Source organism: Engraulis encrasicolus, chromosome 11 (assembly GCF_034702125.1).
Source record: "Engraulis encrasicolus isolate BLACKSEA-1 chromosome 11, IST_EnEncr_1.0, whole genome shotgun sequence".
Classification (NCBI taxonomy): domain Eukaryota; kingdom Metazoa; phylum Chordata; class Actinopteri; order Clupeiformes; family Engraulidae; genus Engraulis; species Engraulis encrasicolus.
This window is the reverse complement of record NC_085867.1, coordinates 18,058,064-18,078,834: the sequence shown is the minus strand read 5'-3', so window position 1 is coordinate 18,078,834 and position 20,771 is coordinate 18,058,064. Positions and strand designations below refer to the sequence as shown.

The following is a 20,771-nucleotide window of genomic DNA, read 5'->3' as shown; positions in this document are numbered from 1 at the left end:
TATTTAAAAAAAACTAATATTTCCGAGTCTGACTGTTCCTTCTAGGACACATTTTGCTCAGCAGAAGAACACAAGAAAGCGTAGCCTTGACCACGCATGTAGTTGTAAGTGGACTTATTTTCAGCTTTGACCAGGTTTTTTGACTCAGTCCCAAAAATTGCCAGTGTGGGTGGGCCATTGTGTGTATAAATATGCAGGTACTGTAGGCTGAGCGCTGAGCAGGTGGTGAAGCACTCGGTGGAGAGTTGCGTGGGGGGCATGAAAGCAAAGGTAGGCTATCCAGCCGAGATGAGCTCACTCGTGGCAGATCTAGACCTCTCCTGGCCACTTTTCATGGATAGCACCATGTACAGTACTGTGCATATAGGCAGGGTGCGATTTGTCGGAAAACCAGAAGGTGGGATATGTTTCAGATTTTAAGCAATATCAATGGAATTTCATTAAACTGTGATTTCTGTCTAAACAGATGAGCGGTGGCCTATCACAACTTAAATTAAACTGTGATTAAAATTAGGTAGAAAAAGTGGCGATATCAAAACCAGAAGGGGGGACAATCCCCCCCATCCCCCCCTACAAATCGCACCCTGCATATAGGCATTGTCACCTGGGAAACCTCCCTTACGAAAACCGACCATGGTTTTATTGTAGTAAGTAACCATGGTTTTACCATGATATGTCATCGTTACTCAAAGTACTCTGAACCAACCATAGTATTATTATGGCTTACTATGAAAGCTATCCATAGATTATGGTTATTCATAGTTTTCATGGTTGTATCAGCGTGGTTTAACCATAGTCACAAACCATGCTGAAAAAAACATGGTTAATTGTGGGTTTCGTGGTCACCCAAAAAGACACCAAAACCTGTGGCCAGCCGTGGTATAATGCTTGGGGAGGTGGCCTGAAGATCAGATCAGGTCACAGGTTCGAATCCCACAATTACCTCTTCCTACACCTCCATCCATGGCTGAAGTGCCCTTGAGAAAGGCACTGACCCCCACATTGCTCTAAGGACTGTCACCGCTTCTCGCTTAATATTTTAACAAGCGTCAGCTAAGTGTCATTTAATGAATAACTATAAACTGTGGTAAAACCATGGTTAGTTTTCAGAGTAAAACCATTATTTATTTTCGGAAGGGTAGGGTATAGTAAAACCATGGTCACCATAGTCATAGTGAACCATGCTCAAAAAAACTTGAAAACCATGATTTACCATGACTCATTTTCGTAAGGGCTGGGGCCGTTTGAGACCATTCTTAAAGGCATTACGGTGTACTCCAAACATAATTCCTTTGCCTTTTTTCTGACAATGACAATTAACTCTTGGATCTTGAATCTTGATTAGAGCAGTGGTGGGGGAGAACTAGTCCAGGCCGTGGGCCAAACGTGGCCCTCTAGTCTATATTATGTGGCCCGCCTTGAAGTCAAAAGTAAAATTTAACGTTGCCTGTAACTGTTAGACTAACTCAACGTTATTATATCCATTGTTGCTTCATAGCATCATCAAACATATCATATGAGACAGCGGGTTTACACAGTGGCTCTCATGAGAAATTGATTCTTTTTGCATCGGGCGTTGAAAGCTTAGTATACGGCCCACAAACAGAAATGTGCACCCCTGCATTAGAGTCTGGCGTTCTTGGAACTTTTCAAGGAGAACCATAACCCTGCAAATGGTTAGCGTAGGACACATTACATAAATGGTTCAGTTATATAAGTCTACACTGGCAGAATGATTGTCTCGTTAGGGTGCTGTAGCTGTCGGCTAGGTGGCTCTCTGGGGACCCGGGTTCGAATACAATCTGAGGGCATTCCCTGATCCTTCCCCAACTCTGTCTCCCACTACTTTCTTTTCACTGTCTCACACTCTGTCCATTCACTGCAGGCATAACAACCCCCCACAAATGTGTTATCTGGTGCAAATACAAAGCAAGCATTTCTAAAAGACGACTTTATGCAACATCACTTCACTGAGCGCATTATACTATAGACAGCTTCATTGGCCTCATCATGTCCTCAGCCAAGTGTTCAAGAAAACGGGAGCATTCCTCGCCAATTTCCAGCCCACACTTGACACCTCAACAGAGTTGGGGCCGCGGCTGTGTAGGTAGGCGGGTGGCAAAGTACAGTAAGTGCCCATTCAGAGTGACTTGTCTGACCCATCACGATGTACAGCCTCTTGAAAAGGTCAGAGCACTGCCAAATACAGCAGATGATTGCATGGTTCAAAGCACAAAGTGGCAGCACAAGTGACAGTGTGTTTGGGTTACATAATATTCCAGGTAAAAGTGAAACAATGCAAGCTAATTTGGTTCTTTTTATGCATGAACTTACGTGTTGTGGTGCTTTTTATGTAACAGTGTCAACAAGTTCATTCAGTTCTCTTTCAGTGATAATGTGGCTGATGAGCATGAAAGCAATGGGATGTATGAAAGTAAAGGTAGGCTAGTCCAGCTGAGGTGAGGTGAGCTCACTCATGAGCACCAGATGGAAACTAGCCTTTGTGCTATAATCTGGGATTTACATAGATGGTTGTATGTAGGCTAGCCTATATGTTCATAAATGTGCAATGTCCTGAAAAATAAAACTAAGAGTTAAGTAAAATACGAGAACTAGTCATTTTAATATCATAAGGAATAGGACTGAATGAGAATGAAATGTGAAAATAAAAAAGTGTCCCAGTACTTTTTCATCTCAGTATACATGTATTTTCCATTAAAGGAGCACTTATGCCGATTATAATATGCTGTTGTATTGCTCAAGCTTGACTTGTCAGTACCAGGTGATGCTGCATTTTTTGGCTCAGCCCTTTCAGAGATATGAGCTATTCTAATGAGGGCAGCTTTTGTTTAGGCCTACATTTTTTTAAATCTTAACATAGGCCTAGGCCTACTCCAAATATTTTCCCAAAAAGTATCGCTGTTTGCTAGTACATAACCTTTTGGATGTTTTTGGGAATAAATCAAGATGTTTTTTTGAAATGTAAACAAACACCTGCCCCCATTACATAGGGTGACCAGATGTCCCGGTTTAACCGGGATAGTCCCGGTTTGGAGTTGTGTGTCCCAGGTCTCGAGCAAACTCTGTCGGGACACAAATATGTCCCGGTTTTGGCCACCCGCTACATTGCGCTACATCTCTATCAGGGTAAATATATCAGTGTTTCCCATACATTGAGGAAACTATGGCGGCCCGCCATAGTTTAAATTTGGCCGCCATAGTTTACGAAAATGTTAAAAAAAAAAAAAAAAAAAAGTTTTTTTTTTTTTAAACGATATCCGTTTTTAATAAAAACGATTTGAATTACGATTTTGAATTTCCTTCGCATTTTCCTCCTGGAGTAAATACATCCTATAGACTCTGTATTGGTTAGATAAGTAGTCCCACGATAACACAGAATGAGGGGAAAGCATTAGGAAGTGACACGTGTAACATCGGGTGAGTAACAGAACATGTGCGCAACGATGCGTTATGACACGCCGATATGCGAGGATCTTCGTCCAAATCGCTAGTCGCATGCATCATCGCTAACTGCGTTTACATCGCGTGCCGCGTGTAAGGGAAATGTTAGTTGTTGACATGTATGGAATTCACTTCAATTTGTGCTGTTTCTTGCTTCAGTTGTGGACAAAACGATTGGCCAAACTCACAATAGAAAGCCTTTGCTGTGCTACTGTCCCAGAGAGCTGAAAAAAAAAACCTTCATAGAAGAAGTCACACTTAACAGGGGTGTTAACCAATCCAATGAGTTCTCTCATTGCTCTCTCTCTCTCTCTCTCTCTCTCTCTCTGTCTCTCTCTCTCTCTCTCTCTGTGTGTCTCTCTCTCTCTCTCTCTCTCTCTCTCTTTCTCTCTCTTTCTCTCTCTGTCTCTCTCTCTGAGTCTCTCTCTCTCTCTCTCTCTCTCTCTCTCTCTCTCTCTCTCTCTCTCTCTCTCATAGTAGCCTACCATTTACCCATAACAAATGGTGAATTTCAGAGCCCTTTTTAATTTGTAGCCTAAACCACTGAAGGCATGATAATGCTTCATCATATTTTAGAAATAGGGCCTATGTGCCTTTTATATACCAAATGTTTATCATTTTGAAATTGTTTCAGTTGTTTATGACTTGTGTATGACTGAAATTATCTCTGCATACTATCAGTGCTGCATTGCTTTGTAAAGATAGGCTATTCAACACACTTTAAAAAACACACTGAAAAGATACGGCCATAGTAGCCTACTGAAAACATTTTGTTCATAATAATGGTGATTAATAAATGGTGGTCTTAAATTGTCATACTGACATCCTTGAATTTGACTTGGTAGATCACGGCAGACCATCAACTTCAAAAGTAGATCTTGGTTAAAAAAAGGTTGGGCACCCCTGCTATAGAGAGAACCACAAGTGCTTGAAAGACAGGGATCAAAAGCCTAGTCAAGTTGTTGTAGTTTACTTGGGTTTGGGAGCAATATAAAAAACCTTCAGAGAAGGGACAGTTGGGATGAGTTTACTAACACTCCCTAGGCTTTGTTTTACAGTTGTAATGAGTTTGGTGACAGACCTTCATTGACACAGCAGAGGAGACATCGGCTGCATATAGAAATTAATGTGTAATGAATGTGAATATAGACATAAATGTGTAATATGTTGTTCAGCCCTTTTAATGGGAGGAATTTGGAAAAAACTGGCCCTGTGACCAGCACCCCTCATGTAGAATGTGTACGCCTACAGATATGTGTGGGGGGAAAAGGCATAGCCTAACCCTCTAAGACCCTTTTTTTTGTCTATGCGTTAAACAATTTCACAGTGCTCTTAAATTCTTATCTCTGCTCCTATTTTGTTTTATTATTGTTTCCCAGACCCCTGCATGAGGGACGAATGAAACTGTGTTGTAAACAGAAATTATTCACTGTACTGTATTTTTTGACAATGACAATGTACTACTATTATACAAGTCATGGGTAAAATCTTACGTAGCCTTATTTCTCAAAATATAAATGGCTGAAATATAGGCCCAGGCCTACAGTTTCTCCATGCGCCAATGTCATACTGTAGTCATTGTTTTGCCGTTTTGCATTTACGCTGCAAGAATAAACCCCCCCCCCCCCAAAAAAAAAGGCCCGTGTGAGAAGACCCCCCACCCCCACCCCCCGGACCAAATAAACCCCGGCTGCCCCCATAGTTTCCAAAATTTCTGTGGGAAACACTGTTATATGGAAAAGATGATATGTTTACCTGCCACAATTAATGGCAGCCAGCGCTTGTATAGAAAGTCTGAAGGAGTCAGTTGTGATGTCATTCCTCCCTCTAAAATGTATTAGAATGCAGGAAATTGCATCTAAAAAATATTTTTTTTTCTGGGGGCGGACCCCCAGGCCCGCCTGCCAAATATTGTCCTTCAGTCACGCACGAAGTGTCCCGGTTTCAGACTACAAAAATCTGGTCACCCGACATTACAATGACTAGGATCTCGTAAAAGGCTGAAAAAAAATCAGGTACTGACAAGTCCGTGGTAGTGTGAGCATTACAACTGCGTGTTGAAACTGGCTGAAGTTACCCTTTAAAGGGACACTGTGTGAGATTTTTAGTTGTTTATTTCCAGAATTCATGCTGCACATTCACTAATGATACCTTTTTCATGAATACTTACCACCAGCATCAAATTCTAAGTATCCATTATGACTGGAAAAATTGCACTTTTCATACATGAAAAGGGGGATCTTCTCCATGATCCGCCATTTTGAATTTCCAAAAATAGCCATTTTTGGCAGCAAAAAATGCTGTACTTGGACCATACTAGAAAATATTTGTTTATTACTTAGTAAACTTTCATGTAAAGATCACATTTGGCAATAGGCAGCCCAGTTTCAATGAACAGCATAGTTGCAGTACCTTTTTTGACCATTTTCTTCACAGTGTCCTAATATAATAATAACTGCAAGGATCATGGCCGGATTATCCATAAGGAGCAGCAGCACAGTGCCTAGGGTGCCAAATTTCATCTTCTTTTTTTAAGATGGATGACAGATACTGCTTTTTAATTCAAAATCATTTGATCATTTCATATATTTCATATATCATTTTCTGATTAGTAGTTGTGAGCACCTGCATAGTGCAGTGTATATTGTTTTCTGAGAAGTGTGTGAAACAAGTCCATCTAGAGGCAATCTGATGCTAATGCACCCAAACTCCCTTGACACTATAGTAAAACTCTGATTGGTTCACAGGGGTATTCCAAGGAAGGATGATGAAGACCGGAATCAGACCATAGCGAGTCACTTCTTGGAACCACAATGGAGAATTCTTGTGAGCAATGGACACACACACACACACACACACACACACACACACACACACACACACACACACACACACACACACACACACACACACACACACACACACACACACACACTTTCGTGATCTCCCACCCACTCCCCTGAGCTAAATGGAGAAAATACTGTGATAGTAGCCTATCACACAACAGTAGGACTTTCCATTCCAAAATTATTTTAATTCTTTTTTTTTTAAATTGCTGTCCCAACTACAGCCAAGCACATCAACAACACCAAACTGATTTCCACATAGTTAGGCACATATTAGGGGGACACAGACCTTTTTGACTCCCAAAAGATATAGTAGGGTTCGAAAGGGGGTCAACGCGCACCCCCCCGGCTTTTTTTTACGCCACCTTTTTTTTGTATCTTTAGAGTGTCTACTTCCAGAATCTGATCTGCCAGGTGCCAAGCTGAAATAATGTCCCATGGCCTTCTTTTTTAACCATTTAATGCACCTGACAGGAACCCAACAGATTGAAACAATGACAGAGAATAGGTCATAACTTTTGAAGTAAACTACATACAGAGACAAATTAACATCTATTCCCATACAATATTTTGACAACATTTAAACAGCATATTTGTTCATAAACAGTAATAAAATGACCCAAAATATGTAGACACTCAACTATCTTTTCATTCTTTTGAGTTTTGTTGTCTTTTTTCACCACCTGCTCTTCCTTTATCATTTGCAGTGTAAATGTGAGTATTATGTCGGGTATTAAACTGAAATTATGACCCCCAGTCTCCATTTTTGACCCTTTAATGCGCCTGACTGAAACCTGACAGACTGAAACAATGATACCGAATGGGTCATAACTTTTGAAGTAAACTACATACAGAGACAAATTAACACATTTTCCCACACAATATTAACCTGAGGAATGATATTAAGTTGTTGGTGTTCTTTAAGACTTATTAGCAAAACCTTCAAAAAATGTGAGGTAAAGGCACATCCCAAAAACCAATTGCCATGGGTGCATGATAATAAAAGAACACACAAGAAAAAAAGGAAAGACTATCCACACACCACAGAAGCTCCCTTGTCGTGATTTAACGTGTGAAAAGCTGACACTTCTCGACCTGTAAGGTCTTCGTCAGGTGTCTCACGACAAGGGAGCATCTGTGGTGTGCGTATATTCTTTCCTTTTTCTTATTGCAACACCTCCACATGTAATTTGATTTGTAGCTGAACATGAAGATGTGTCTTTCACCTTTTCTGCAGACATAGTCTGTTTGGCTTGTTACGCCAAATGTACAGGACAGAGAAACATGCCAGTGTAAAACACACTCATGGCTGACAAACTTTACAAATCTGGTCACTTGGATCAGGATAGTGCATTATTCAGGTAGTCATGCACCTACAAAACACTAGTGTGGATGGGTTGCTTGCTGCTGTGATCCTCCAAAATAGAATGACAGTTTAATTTCTATACATTTTAGGGCTTTTTAAAAATGCAGTTTTTGTCCAGAAACGCATTTAAAAGTTAATATTGATAAAAGGCAGAAATATAGATAAAAGGCAATAAAAAATTGTTCATTGCATTCCTTGCGTCAGTATTGTATGGGAAAATGGGTCAGCTTTTCTCTGTACTGTGGTTTCAAAAGTTAACCCCCATTGAAAGAAAGAAAGTGAAAGCCCATTGTGAATCTCCAAATCCCATTGTCATTGTGACACAGCACTCCACAGCACACAAGTGCACACTGCACACAACGAAATTGCATTGTGCACCTGTGCAAAGGGGCAGCCCTCAGTGGTGACCCTGGGGAGCAGTGCTGCGGGACGGTACCACTCAGGGTACCTCAGTCATGGAGGAGGATGGGGGAGAGCACTGGTTGATTACCCCCCACCAACCTGGCGGGTCAAAACATTTGGGATACAAATGAACCCTGTGGGTCATTATCCCAGCTTAATATTCTTAATACACTTTTTAATGTAAATTATGAATGAAGAGCAGGTGTTGAAAAATAAATATAACCCGAAAGAATTAGAAGATAGGCCTACTTGAATGTCTACATATTTTAGGCCATTTCATTGCCGATTATGACCAAAAATGTAGTTCAAATGTTGTCAAATGTCAAAGACAAGAACTTAATATCATTCATTAGGTCTACATTGTATGGGGAAATGTGTTAATCTCTCTGTATGATGTTTACATCCAAAGTTATGACCCATTCTGTATCATTGTTTCAATCTACCGGGTTCCAGTCAGGCACATTAAAGGGTTAAAAATGGAGACCGTGGGTCATTATTTCAGCCTAAAACCAGATATAATAGTCACATTTACACTGCAAATGATAAAGGAATAGCAGGTGGTGGACAAAAAGACAATAAAACTCAAAAGAATGAAAATATACTTGAGAGCCTACATATTTTAGGCGATTTTATTGCCGATTATGACCAAAAATGCGGTTCAAATGTTGTGAAATGTCAAAGATAACAACTTAATATCATTCCTCAGGTTAATATTGTGTGGGTAAATGTGTTAATTTGTCTCTCTATGTAGTTTACTTCAAAAGTTATGACCCATTCTATATCATTGTTTCAGTCTGTCGGGTTTCAGTCAAACGCAATAAAGGGTCAAAAATGGAGACTTGGGGTCATAATTTCAGCTTAATACGCGATATAATAGGCTACTCACATTTACACTGCAAATGATAAAGGAAGAGCAGGTGGTGAAAAAAAGACAACAAAACTGAAAAGAATGAAAAGATAGTTGAGTGTCTACATATTTTGGATCATTTTATTGCTGTTTATGAACAAATATGCTGTTTAAATGTTGTCAAAAGACAAAAACAGAACAAAGCTGCATGTCCAATTTTCAGTTACTTTGTGTAATGTGTGCAAAAATCGAATTTAGTAAGAGAGGTTTTCCTAACAGCCAGAATAACTTTGATTCAGTAGGCCTACTATGAACAGTCGGGAACTCTGGCAGAGAGCTAGTGCCTCCTAGTGGTAAATTGAAATTATGGCTGCCGTTGGCCTGCACTTGGCATAGCAAATTGTGGCCTATGCTGAACAGCTGACTATAATCAATTCAAGTCTTCATCCAGGAAACGTTATTTATTAGTGTTAGTTATTGAAATTCCCTGTATTACTCGCACAGATAGGAACAGTACATTTGGTTTTAGATTGCATCTCCTGAACACAGGTTTGTCATTCAATCTGGTGAAATAATGTCTCACAAAAGTAAAGTTTAATATTTTGATGCTCTGTGTTTATTTGATTTCTCTTTTGAGGAGGAGAATTTCGAGCTCTACTGTATATCAGAAGATTTCACGAGAAACTTTTAGCCCATGTTAAAAGAAAATACAAGAGAATGGTGTGTTTTTACTTTATTTCCACCTTGTGGCCTGGAGATGGCTAAATATACAAAATGGGTGTGGTTAAAAAGAATGGAGAAAATGGAATGAAATTGATATCAATTAAGGGACTCTGCCCTGGCATCTTGGCTAGAGGTAAGCTAGCAAAACAAAATTTCTTGAAAACATGTGGCACAGTGAGTTAACCACAGATGCGTATCCGAGAAATACACATGGTCTTGTTGTGGAAGAAAGAGGTTTTACGCATAAACAAATCCGTAGCTTTTCATATGAACTTTGCTGCGAAGGATGGGTGACGGCAGTCCCAAAAGAGCAGTCAGCTGCGGCGCCCTTTCATGGGATGAGTTGGCGTTGCGCACCTGTTCTCCGCAAGGACAATTCGTGCACCAATCACAATTCCCAGTGATATGAAAGTTCTGACATGGATCAGCCAGTGTCTGCGACACCTCCAGTGACTACGAGCATCCCGGGTTTGACAATTATCATTATCCTTCTAGTGCCTTGTTTACTACTGGTGTTGCTACTGAATTGCCTGTTGCTTGGGCACAAATTGCTGCTTTTGGCTAGAAGCAAGACTCACGTGCGCACGAGCTCAGAGTGCTCACTTCTCCAATCCACGCGCCACAGAGTCTCCCACTTCTCCGATGGCCCATCACTGGCGTATCCAAATGGAAGGATTCCTGGCTCCATGCGCAGGCCGCTTTTGCCCATGCCTGTCACATCATCGCTCACCTCGTCGCAGGAGCTCTTGGCCGGTCGTCGGCGTTCTACACAACCGGACGGAGCCACTCTAGCCGGTTCTGGCTCTCTGCGCGCGCCGAGCCCCTCCATGGCACCTGTGGGGTTGCCACGCCGAGCACGTGCGTATTTTAGCAAGCCCGTGGAGTGGCAAAGAATCCCCCTGGAGTCCGTAGACTGGCGAAGAAGTGTCCAGGAGCCTACACCCTCCACCGAGTCAGACTTAGAACGCGCCAACACCGTGCCACCAAACTCACCCGTTCCAGAGGTAAGACCAATGATTTTTTTCACGTCTACTATAAAACTGTTTAAAAAGTTTACCATAACTCAAGTGTGCCAAACTCTTCTGTTTCAGTGTTATGTGCCGCTGCGTCAGAGCAGTACCGTGGACGCTCACAGTGACGTGGAATTCGGATCCGTGGATCGGGTACACCTGGAGTGTGAGGTTGCCAGTAGCATCCCGGCAGAGAACTCCTATTTCATCGCATCCGTAGGATCATCAGCGGGTTCCGCCGTAGGACCTGGACTGGACAGTGATTTTGGCGCAAGCGCAGGCAAGGCACATGGCGACACATTCAGAATGACTTGCGTGTATTTTATTTTGAAGGCCTAACGGTGCTGACAGTAGTTCTACTTAATTGGATGTGTTGTCTTTGCAGGTGTGTCACTACGCATCCTGTCCGCAGACAGTGGGGCGATGTGCGGTGGTCTGTGGGCGTCAGCGTTGGAGTGGGATTATTATAACCCCAGCTACATTACGCAGAACCAGCCACCACCTCCACGTTCTCATGGACCGAGCATATCCCCCAAACAGTACTGGATATGAGTCTGATCTGTACTTGTCTTAATGATTTTAAAGAGCGCATCGGGGGTCACCACAACATTCACACACACGACCTGCACGTTTCACTGATGCTGCGCACTGTAAGAATGCGTGGTTAACGCATTACCTCACTGTTCTCTGGCCAATGTTTTTCAGTTCAAGCACATGCATTTAACACTGTTCTCGAGCACTTGCACGTTTGTTTCATTCAATGATGTTTCAGTTCAAGATTCACTTTATACCGCACATTTTGTCAATGTATTGTTTTGTCCATGTATTATCACAATGTTTTGTCTTGCACGTTATGAAATAATTTGTAATAAATGTTGCCTTATTTAAACCTTAATATTGTGCACATTTGCAAGAACTTAGATAATTTTGCTGAGCTTCATTTCTGGCAAGTTTCATAATTTCCAGTAGGATGACCAGGTAGTTAATACCTTTACTCATGGTTAGCATCCACATCAGATTTACAACATGGTCTGCTTGAGTTGCCCAACACTAAAGAAATGTAATCCGGGCAGATTAGAGCCATTTGCAAACAATCCTTTCCATTAGTTAGTAGCAGCAGACAAATCACATTCCAGACTTGAACCGCTTGCGGTAGAAACCACTTTTGTGAAGAAATGAACCGCAAAACTTCATACCACTTTGGAATCTTTATTCAGCAGAGAGTTTAAGAGTTCATTGAGGAAGGTGTGCCAGCCTGCCTTTTGAAGACAAAATTAAGAATCACTCCAAAACAGAATTTATGGGACTGATGACAAAAAAAGCAATTTTTATAGGAGTAGAACATGTTTTATTCTCTGTCGGGAGACTTCTGTACATTAAAGATCCAAGTGCTTCTTTCTTTTTTTTTTGACGTCGGTAGAAACATACATGTGGAGCACTATGCAAATATGGACAAGACAAGGAGCGGAAACTTTTTATGCTTCAAAGGTGGACAGGAAGCTGATGACAATCTGCTTCAGTTTAGCGTCTGATGCCTCTGAGATCTTACCGTCGGCCCTGTGAAGCACAAAACGGATTCAGGTCAGATTCACTGGTGACGAGCAAAAAAAATGACAATGAACAAGGAAAGGGAACACCAAAATGTATCGAACAAAGATTTACCTGATGGCGGCAAGCAGGTCCTGCTGTGAGCTAAGAACGTGTGCCAGGAAAGCCTTCTCGAACTTTGTGATTTTGCTGGGCTCCATCTTGTCCAGATGCCCCCTCACACCGGCGTAGATTACTGTGACCTGCTCCTCAATGGCCATGGGAGCTGAAAAGCACACCACAAGATAAAGTTGTAACTCGGTAGCCGACCCAGTTACTGTTCATTCATAACATCGGCCTACGAAATAGTCAACCAATTTTATTAACCTAAGAGGACTTGGATGTCAAATGCTATTCTGTAAATAATACTACAGGTTTGATACCTTCAGTCAAAATAATTCAGACTTTGGCGGGCCACTTCTATCCCACTGCAGACATCCAAAGTTGAACCCAAATCAATTAAATATGAGAAGTTCAGAGTGTACTTACTGTACTGTCCCTGCTTCAGCAGCTCTGTCAGACGCACACCCCTGTTCAGCAGCTGCTGGGTGGCAGCGTCCAAGTCAGAACCGAACTGGGCGAAGGCGGCCACCTCACGGTACTGGGCCAGCTCCAGCTTCATGGTACCGGCAACCTAGTACAGACAAGAAAAGACAAGTCAACACCTAATGCGGATGGTATTCAACAGTAATATTAATCAGGGAAATGATGGAGAGGAGGTTGAAAAGGCACACCTGCTTCATAGCCCTGGTCTGGGCAGCTGAACCCACACGGGACACAGACAGACCCACGTTAATGGCTGGCCGGATACCCTTGTAGAACAACTCTGTCTCCAAGAAGATCTGAGGAGGAGAAAAGGCATGATTTAAGACACACCTTCTTTGCACTGAAAACATGTTGCCAAAACAACCAAACCAAAAAAATACCATCATTGTTTGAACCTAGAATACGAATAGTTGATGCTAAGTCCCTGATTTTCGCCATCCTACAAAATATTGCACAGTCTTGAAGCGCATCTCACCTGTCCGTCTGTGATGGAAATGACGTTTGTGGGGATGTAGGCGGACACATCACCGGCCTGGGTCTCAATGACAGGCAGGGCAGTCAGGGATCCACCACCGAAGTTCTCGTTCATCTTAGCAGCACGTTCGAGCAGACGGGAATGCAGGTAGAACACATCACCGGGGTAGGCCTCACGACCGGGGGGACGACGCAGCAGCAGAGACATCTGACGGTAGGCAACAGCCTGTAGGGGAGACAAAGTTGCAGCAGTAGTTATAATGGTGTCTACTTGTTATTTGTAATGACCATTTTATACTCGTGTGCACCGTGGAGGGAGGCAATAATATCTTATTGTGCTGTGTATGACTAAATGTTTTCCATTCTCTTCCAGAATACCACTTCATTCTAAAACAGGCATGCCATTAAGCCTAATCAGACATGCACAAACCAACCAATCACCTAAACTCAACTACAATAAAAGGCCTCCTCAAAAGAAGAGTACCAGAGTACTAAGACACACCTGCTTGGACAAGTCATCATAGATGATCAGGGCGTGTTTGCCGTTGTCTCTGAAGTACTCTCCCATGGAGCAGCCGGAGTAGGGGGCCAGGTACTGGAGGGGGGCGGCGTCGGAGGCGGTGGCAGACACCACGATGGTGTACTTCATGGCATCGGCGTCGGTCAGACGCTTCACCAGCTGGGCCACTGTGGAACGCTTCTGGCCGATGGCGACGTAGATGCAGTACAGCTTGGCCTTCTCGTCGGTGCCTTCGTTGAATCGCTTCTGGTTGATGATTGTGTCGATGGCAATGGCGGTTTTGCTGCACACCAAGAGATAATTGCAAGCATGAATCATCTGCAGTACTTTGGCTTGATGTACAATCTTGTTTTGAATCATTATAAATGTATAATAAAGTAGGGGGAAGATGCCTTTAACTTCGCATCCACAGTGTTGTCATAATTGCGATTACTGACTCACCCAGTCTGTCTGTCACCGATGATCAGCTCACGCTGACCACGGCCAATGGGCACCAGGCTGTCCACGGCCTTGATTCCAGTCTGCATGGGCTCCCTCACAGAGATACGGGGGATGATGCCAGGGGCCTTCAGACCCACACGCCTGCGCTCGTTTGAGCCAATGGGACCCTGTGTACAACACAAAAATTAGTATACCCCATATTATACTGGACAGCGTCCTTTTAAATCAAATGTATTGTTAGACATCATTAATTGATTTGATCCATGCTAGTCTTTCCGATACACAACTTGCCTTTCCGTCGATGGTGTTACCCAGGGCATCCACCACACGGCCCAGCAGCTCCACACCGACTGGCACGTCGACGATGGCTCCGGTACGCTTCACGATATCGCCCTCCTTGATCAGTTTGTCGTTACCGAACACCACAACACCAACGTTGTCGGGCTCCAAGTTCAGAGACATACCCTGAGGAGAGAATACATGTTCAACTCCGGTTATCAAATAAAGGAGTGTCATTTCATTCAAAAACGCACAAGAGGTTATAGTCTTGGATAAGGGGCAATTAATTCCTGCATTCAGCTCACCTTAAGGCCAGAAGAGAACTCCACCATCTCTTCTGCCTGCACATTCCTAAGGCCATACACACGGGCAATACCGTCACCAATGGACAGCACACGGCCCGTCTCCTCTAGCTCAGCCCCTGTGTCAGCACCCAGGATCTTCTCCTCCAGGATACTGGAGACCTCTGCTGTGCCTGTGTTCAAAAAGGAAGAGTTGTTGAGCTGCAAAGTCACACCAACTTGTCACCCGGCTAAGGAAAGCAATGTGACCTTTTGACATTGCCTTTTGTCAATTCTATTCTTGAAGGCCAAATGAGACTTAAAAAGGTTACACATCGACTCATGAACCGCATTTGTGAATATGACCTACCGGTTTTCGCCTGCCATTGTCTGGTGGTGTGCAGATTTTTGGCTCCGACGCAGGCAGCGGCAACATTTTTGGGGACCTGACAGGAAGACAGACACGAGGGGTAAAGCGTTTATGAAACAGCAGTAATAATGTGGTATGAGCCTAGTAATAGATTGTGCTCAACACCGACCTTCAGCTGTTTGTATTATCTTAGCATAACAAGGGCACGTTTCTCCATTCCAAAGGGTAACGCCAATCCTAACCTTTCAACGTTTCCAATCCTCTCTAGGTCCTGCGCAAACGCGACTAGGCAAACACGACATTAAATAAAGCCAATGTGGCACACAGTAGCCAACCAATGTCATAAGCTGCACCACTTGCTAAGCAAGCTAGTTCTGACGTTCTTCACTAGGAAGGCTAACTACCCCACAAGGTTGCTATGTAAAGTTAATGTTGAGGCTAATCCATCTGCACACAACGAAAACTGTCGTGCACAAAATAAAGGTTTAGTTCAAATATATTAGCATGCGTCAGTAGGTCATGTCACCCAACATTCGCCAATAACTTCATATATCAAACTATTAAGCACGTGAACTGTTCCAAATGTCAATATAGAACACACTGTCCTCCTAACGTTAGCTTACCAACACACGTTAACATTGGACACCTCCTCCCACAAGTGTCAGCTAGCTCAAGCTGTTAGCGGTTTAACGTTAGCATCTGACCTTCAGCGCTTGATGTCAGTCATCACAATATCAGTAGCTGCAACACCCATTGTGGAGAGGCATATTCAACAACATATCTAAGTCACTAAACACGAAAGTTCAGATCAGATATCTGTAATTTCGGCAATCGTAACTGAAACATTTTGCACTTGACAGGCCGCGCGTGCAGCAGGCCCACAGAGCAAGATGGCGGTTCGCTTGCTGCACACTGTCTTCGTCATTCAAGTGAATGACATTCATTTAGAGGAAAGTGTGCGACTGAAAATCTTCTGAATATTTGAAAAATAAAACAATGTGCAGTTTAGAATACTTACGATTGCGGCTCTACGGGGAAGGGTGCGGGCGAGAGCCGCAGCAACGCGAACCGACAGCATATTTCCCTGACACAAGCTAGACTTCCACCACCAGCCGGTTGTTTCGCGGAGCAGCGGAATGAAGGAAATGGAGGACACAGCATCGGCTCATATAGAAAGGTCACAACGACCCGGAAGCGCTTCTCTCTCCAAATAACTTGAGTAAAATAAATTAGATGATTTGTGTGATTAATTCAACAAACTGATCGAACAATGTTGTAATAAATCTGGAGTATTGGAGGGAATCGAGGACAATAATTTTGATTTATTTCACGTGCTGGTTTAATCTGAAATGCGCTTAATTAAATGATCAGTCGATATCTTTTTGGTAAAATCAAATGTTAGTCTACACATTTTATAGTTCCTACTATGTGTCAGAATTATTGCTGTGTCACTTTGGTAGCTTTTAGGACAGTCTAGGTTTTTTCCACGAATACTGGTCATATGCAATAAAGAATTAAAATTATTTTTCATTACTTTCCATGCAGACATTCTTTATTGACATAGACAGTAGACATAGACAGTAGGCCTACACATACGCCTAGAGTAGGCTATCCTTCTATAGGCCAACAATACACATTCAGACAGAAAACATACAGAGGGACATATTAAAATGATGTATTGTTGTGCATTTTTAATAATGTCCTATTGTAACAATTCTGACATAGTGATGGTAGCATTGTGAAATATTAATAGGCAATAAAGTGAGTAATTTGAAATGTGCAATATTTGCACCGTATTAGTACGACATTCTAAAAGGGGCAGTAGTATTGGCGCATAGAGATAAATAACACAGTTTGAATCAGAGCTAAAAAAAAATGTGTTGTATATTATTTACCTAGGTTGGTAACTTTTTTTTCAGTAGGCACAGTCATTCAAGCATACAGACATGATAAGCAGCAGCAACACGTGTGTGTGTGTGTGTGTGTGTGTGTGTGTGTGTGTGTGTGTGTGTGTGTGTGTGTGTGTGTGTGTGTGTGTGTTAGTGCAGGTAGAATGTGCAGTGTGTGTGTGTGTGTGTGTGTGTGTGTGTGTGTGTGTGTGTGTTTGGGTTATTGCAGTAGAATCAGTTATGGGAGGGTGTTCAGCATTCTGATTGCTTATGGAACTGTTTGCTGGTGGCATGGAAGCGGAGGCACCTGTAACTCTTTCCAGAGTGCAGGAGACTGAACACTTTGTGCGCAGGATGGCTTGTGTCCTTGATGATCATCAATGGTTTGCGGGTAAGGCGGGTGGTGTAAATGTCCTGCAGGGAGAGGAGTGGTGCTCCAATGACCTTCTTCGCTGTGTTCACAATGCGCTGGAGCATCTTCCTGTTTTGCTCCGTGCAGCTTCCTCCCCACACTGTGATACAGCTGATATTTGTTTATTTGTTTATTTGTTGGATCCCCATTAGCTGTGGCAATGCCACAGCTATTCTTCCTGGGGTCCTTTTCTTCAATAAAATCAGTTCATAGTGTTAAAAATTACATCTGAAGATCATACAGAAAACAATACAATGACATATTACAATAGGCTATAAGCAAAATACATTCAAATTACACAATTTAATACAGCCTGCTAATAAATCTAAATATATCAATATAAACATCTACCCTTTTTAAAAATAACTCTTTCCTAAAAAATATCTTGACTCACTGATACATGAGGTTGTTGTGGAATTATTTCCTATGGGCTTGCCCCCACGTCAGTGGTTGCACCCGTCAGTCTATTTGCTATCATAAGTGAAAGTGAAAGCCCATTGGGAAACTCCAACTCCCATTGTCATTGTGACACAGCACTCCACAGCACACAAGTGAACACTGCACACTGCACACAACGAAATTGCATTTATGGCTCACCCGTGCAAGGGGGCAGCCCTCAGTGGCGCCCCATGGGGAGCAGTGCGGTGGGACGGTACCATGCTCAGGGTACCTCAGTCATGGAGGAGGATGGGAGAGAGCACTGGTTGATTACTCCCCCCACCAATCTGGCAAGTCGGGAGTCGAACCAGCAACCTCTGGGATGCAAGTCTGACGCCTTAACCGCTCACCCATGACTTCCATCTTGAACATGAAGAAAAAAAATCTGTGTGCAGAATTATTATGAAAGCAAGTTCTTTTGATAATTTTATGCATATTTTCCAACTTTGACTTGTATGAACATTATTATTTTTTCTGTAAGCATGCCAGGTAGAGCATAGGCCTATTTCTGTAATCAGAGAGGGTGTGATCTAAGGAACCCTATACTGTAAATCAGGTGTGCATAATTATTATAAGACAACTTTTTACAATCTGGGGGAAAAGTTCACAAGTTGAGATCTAACCAACTCTGAAAACTCTATCGCAAAACCAATTATAACAGCAAGCTGCCACAAGTCATTTGTACCTCAACAATTAGATTGCACAATAGCAAACTAACTGCATTGGGGTGAAATGTGTAAACGCACCACCACACCTGGACTTTTAATGCGATATAAATGTCACCACCTGCAGGCTGCAGACTGAAAAATGAGTTGGAAAAGAATTGGATAGCGTGGACCTTGGAAGACCATACAAATGCTGTGTGTAGGCCTATGACCTCTATGGTTTTGACAGTAAAGGTTAAGACTGTGACTTGAGTTTCATTCCACATAATGCCAGCAGATGGCGCCTTTCCCCTACTCCCAACCAAAAACATTGTGGAGTAGTACAGTAGAGTAGAGAGAGTAACATTTTATCCTGGTGGAAATTAAGTTGCCCAGCCGCCTCGTCATACACATTATTGCACAACATGTTAAGCACACGATTATATACATTCAGCCATAGACAGATCACACCCACCCACACACACACACACACTCAGAGAGAGCAGTACTGTGATTGACAATGAAAAGCCTATAAGTGTGGGTCATCAGATGTGCCATATCACATCACATATTGATGTCACTGTTAGCATTTTGCCCATTTCGTCTGTGGGCCAAGCACTAAAAGCTGTCCCTTTCCTATATCTCTGTAACAGATGTCAACTAGTGTTACGGTACATCTGCATGCCCTGTTTTGATAGATCTCTGGAATTGATAGCTTTTTTGTGGTTATCACCTAACTAATTAAACAGCATGGCAGACATCCGGTGCATAGGAGCCCAATTAAGTTTAAGACAATTGTCAGTGTTGAGTGATATTGAGGCTGGTGTTGTTTTAAAGAGTATCCTGAGTTTCACATAGCTGATGTCCTCCTTCTTGGTTCAATGCTGAACACTGAACAGTGACTCTGTCACAGGTGGGATGTGCGCGTTGTCAAGCGGCGCACCCCCTACCAAGTAGTTCTACCCAGAGGAGCATTGCATACACCAAAGACACACCAGGACAACAAAGTCAGTAGAGCCAACATTTTATTTTATACAAAGTCCGGCTGGCATGTCCTAAGAGTGTCCCAGAGTCCGTGTTTGTGCATGTGAGTGTGTGTGTACATATGTGTTCCAGTTCTCCTGGGGTCCTTTGCCCAGTCTGAACAAGTGTCTCTGAACAGCATGGCCCCCTGGCTCGTCTGGGCACACGGCAGGGTCAGCTGGTCAAGATAGGAGAGAGGCAATGGGGTTCCAGTCTCAAACTTCATATTAATAGCACTCAGGGGATACATGTATGCATGGACGGCGGGACGTGTTTCATGTGTGTTACGCTCTTTTTTGGGGGAAAACATAGGAGGGGGGGGGGGGCAATGCAAGTCAATTAGTGGTGTTGGGAAAGAATAAATGAAAGACAAGGACCTGTAGATTAGCGTTGTTTACGCTCAACATGCCGAAAACGTGTTACGTTGCCGTCTGTTCAAACTGCCATGGCTGAAGCATGGACTGTGTTCATTTCGGCTAGCCGATGTAGCATGTAAGTTAATGATACATTCGGTTTGATTTCCCCCATAAAGGGGCATAACACACCGTTCATGCGTATAACTACTCCCATCAGTGGCGTGCACAGACATTTTGGGGGGCAGGTGCTCAAGAGAGGGGCCCAGGGCATGTTGAACTTTCGGCTGTCTAGACTTGCAATACACGTAGTGGTGCAACCTGGTGATGCTTTATTTGAAGGCTTTTTTGCTCCTTGCTGCATGTGAGTAACTGACAAAAGACCAACAAAGGTCGGCGTCTGCGCCTGCACTTAATACCCGTGTATTGCTTGGTGCGTGCACTCCCAAAAAGTAGTAATCACTCAAGATAATGGAAAAAAGGAGGCGCACACAAGGCTTGTGTGAAAAAGTGTATTGAAGCCGAAATTAAACAACAGAAGTCTAAGGTTAACTGTAGGAGACATTGAGAATGGACTAGCTCCGAAACGTCTGTTTCTCCAGTTAACCTTAGACTTCTGTTGTTTAATTTCGGCTTCAATACACTTTTTCACACAAGCCTTGTGTTCGCCTCCTTTTTTCCATTATCTTGCATGTGTGAGTATGAATGAGAATTGTTTTTTTATGCAGGACATGGCCATTGAGTATCATGAATGAGTAGGCCTATTGTTTTTATGCATTATATGCCCATTTTAATACCCTCACCCAGGAAGGGAAAAATAGCCTAATTTGTTTCATCTTTCATCTTTTGAACAAAACG

General features: G+C 42.8%; 2 protein-coding genes across 3 annotated transcripts; one reads left to right on the top strand and one right to left on the bottom strand.

The window, feature by feature from the left end:
- Nucleotides 1-9,056: 9,056 nt before the first annotated feature.
- hwa (huluwa) lies at nucleotides 9,057-11,551 on the top strand. Of its 2 annotated transcripts, XM_063210098.1 has the most exons (3): nucleotides 9,057-10,650; nucleotides 10,738-10,936; nucleotides 11,042-11,551. In XM_063210098.1, exons 1-3 carry the CDS (start codon nucleotides 10,066-10,068, stop codon nucleotides 11,206-11,208), a joined length of 951 nt encoding a protein of 316 aa, XP_063066168.1. In that variant the 5' UTR covers nucleotides 9,057-10,065; the 3' UTR covers nucleotides 11,209-11,551. The 2 variants fall into 2 exon arrangements, with proteins under 2 accessions (XP_063066168.1, XP_063066167.1); XM_063210097.1 differs by having other exon boundaries at nucleotides 9,057-10,936.
- A 294-nt stretch (nucleotides 11,552-11,845) lies between these two features.
- atp5fa1 (ATP synthase F1 subunit alpha) lies at nucleotides 11,846-16,306 on the bottom strand. Its single transcript, XM_063210096.1, has 11 exons — nucleotides 16,173-16,306; nucleotides 15,155-15,230; nucleotides 14,809-14,978; nucleotides 14,516-14,689; nucleotides 14,225-14,391; nucleotides 13,766-14,066; nucleotides 13,265-13,489; nucleotides 12,978-13,085; nucleotides 12,733-12,877; nucleotides 12,319-12,469; nucleotides 11,846-12,213 (listed from the first exon to the last, which is right to left on the bottom strand). Exons 1-11 carry the CDS (start codon nucleotides 16,230-16,232, stop codon nucleotides 12,132-12,134), a joined length of 1,659 nt encoding a protein of 552 aa, XP_063066166.1. The 5' UTR covers nucleotides 16,233-16,306; the 3' UTR covers nucleotides 11,846-12,131.
- Nucleotides 16,307-20,771: the final 4,465 nt, after the last annotated feature.

What these genes read in the sequence shown, in the direction of transcription:
- atp5fa1 (XM_063210096.1), bottom strand. Translation starts at nt 16,232, where the DNA reads ATGCTGTCGGTTCGCGTTGCTGCGGCTCTCGCCCGCACCCTTCCCCGT. An exon ending in TTCCCCGTAGAGCCGCAATC is followed by an intron (nt 15,231 to 16,172) that starts GTAAGTATTCTA and finishes TCTTCCTGTCAG; the next exon opens with GTCCCCAAAAATGTTGCCGC. An exon ending in GACCTGCTTGCCGCCATCAG is followed by an intron (nt 12,214 to 12,318) that starts GTAAATCTTTGT and finishes TGTGCTTCACAG; the next exon opens with GGCCGACGGTAAGATCTCAG.
- hwa (XM_063210097.1), top strand. Translation starts at nt 10,066, where the DNA reads ATGGATCAGCCAGTGTCTGCGACACCTCCAGTGACTACGAGCATCCCG. An exon ending in TGATTTTGGCGCAAGCGCAG is followed by an intron (nt 10,937 to 11,041) that starts GCAAGGCACATG and finishes TTGTCTTTGCAG; the next exon opens with GTGTGTCACTACGCATCCTG.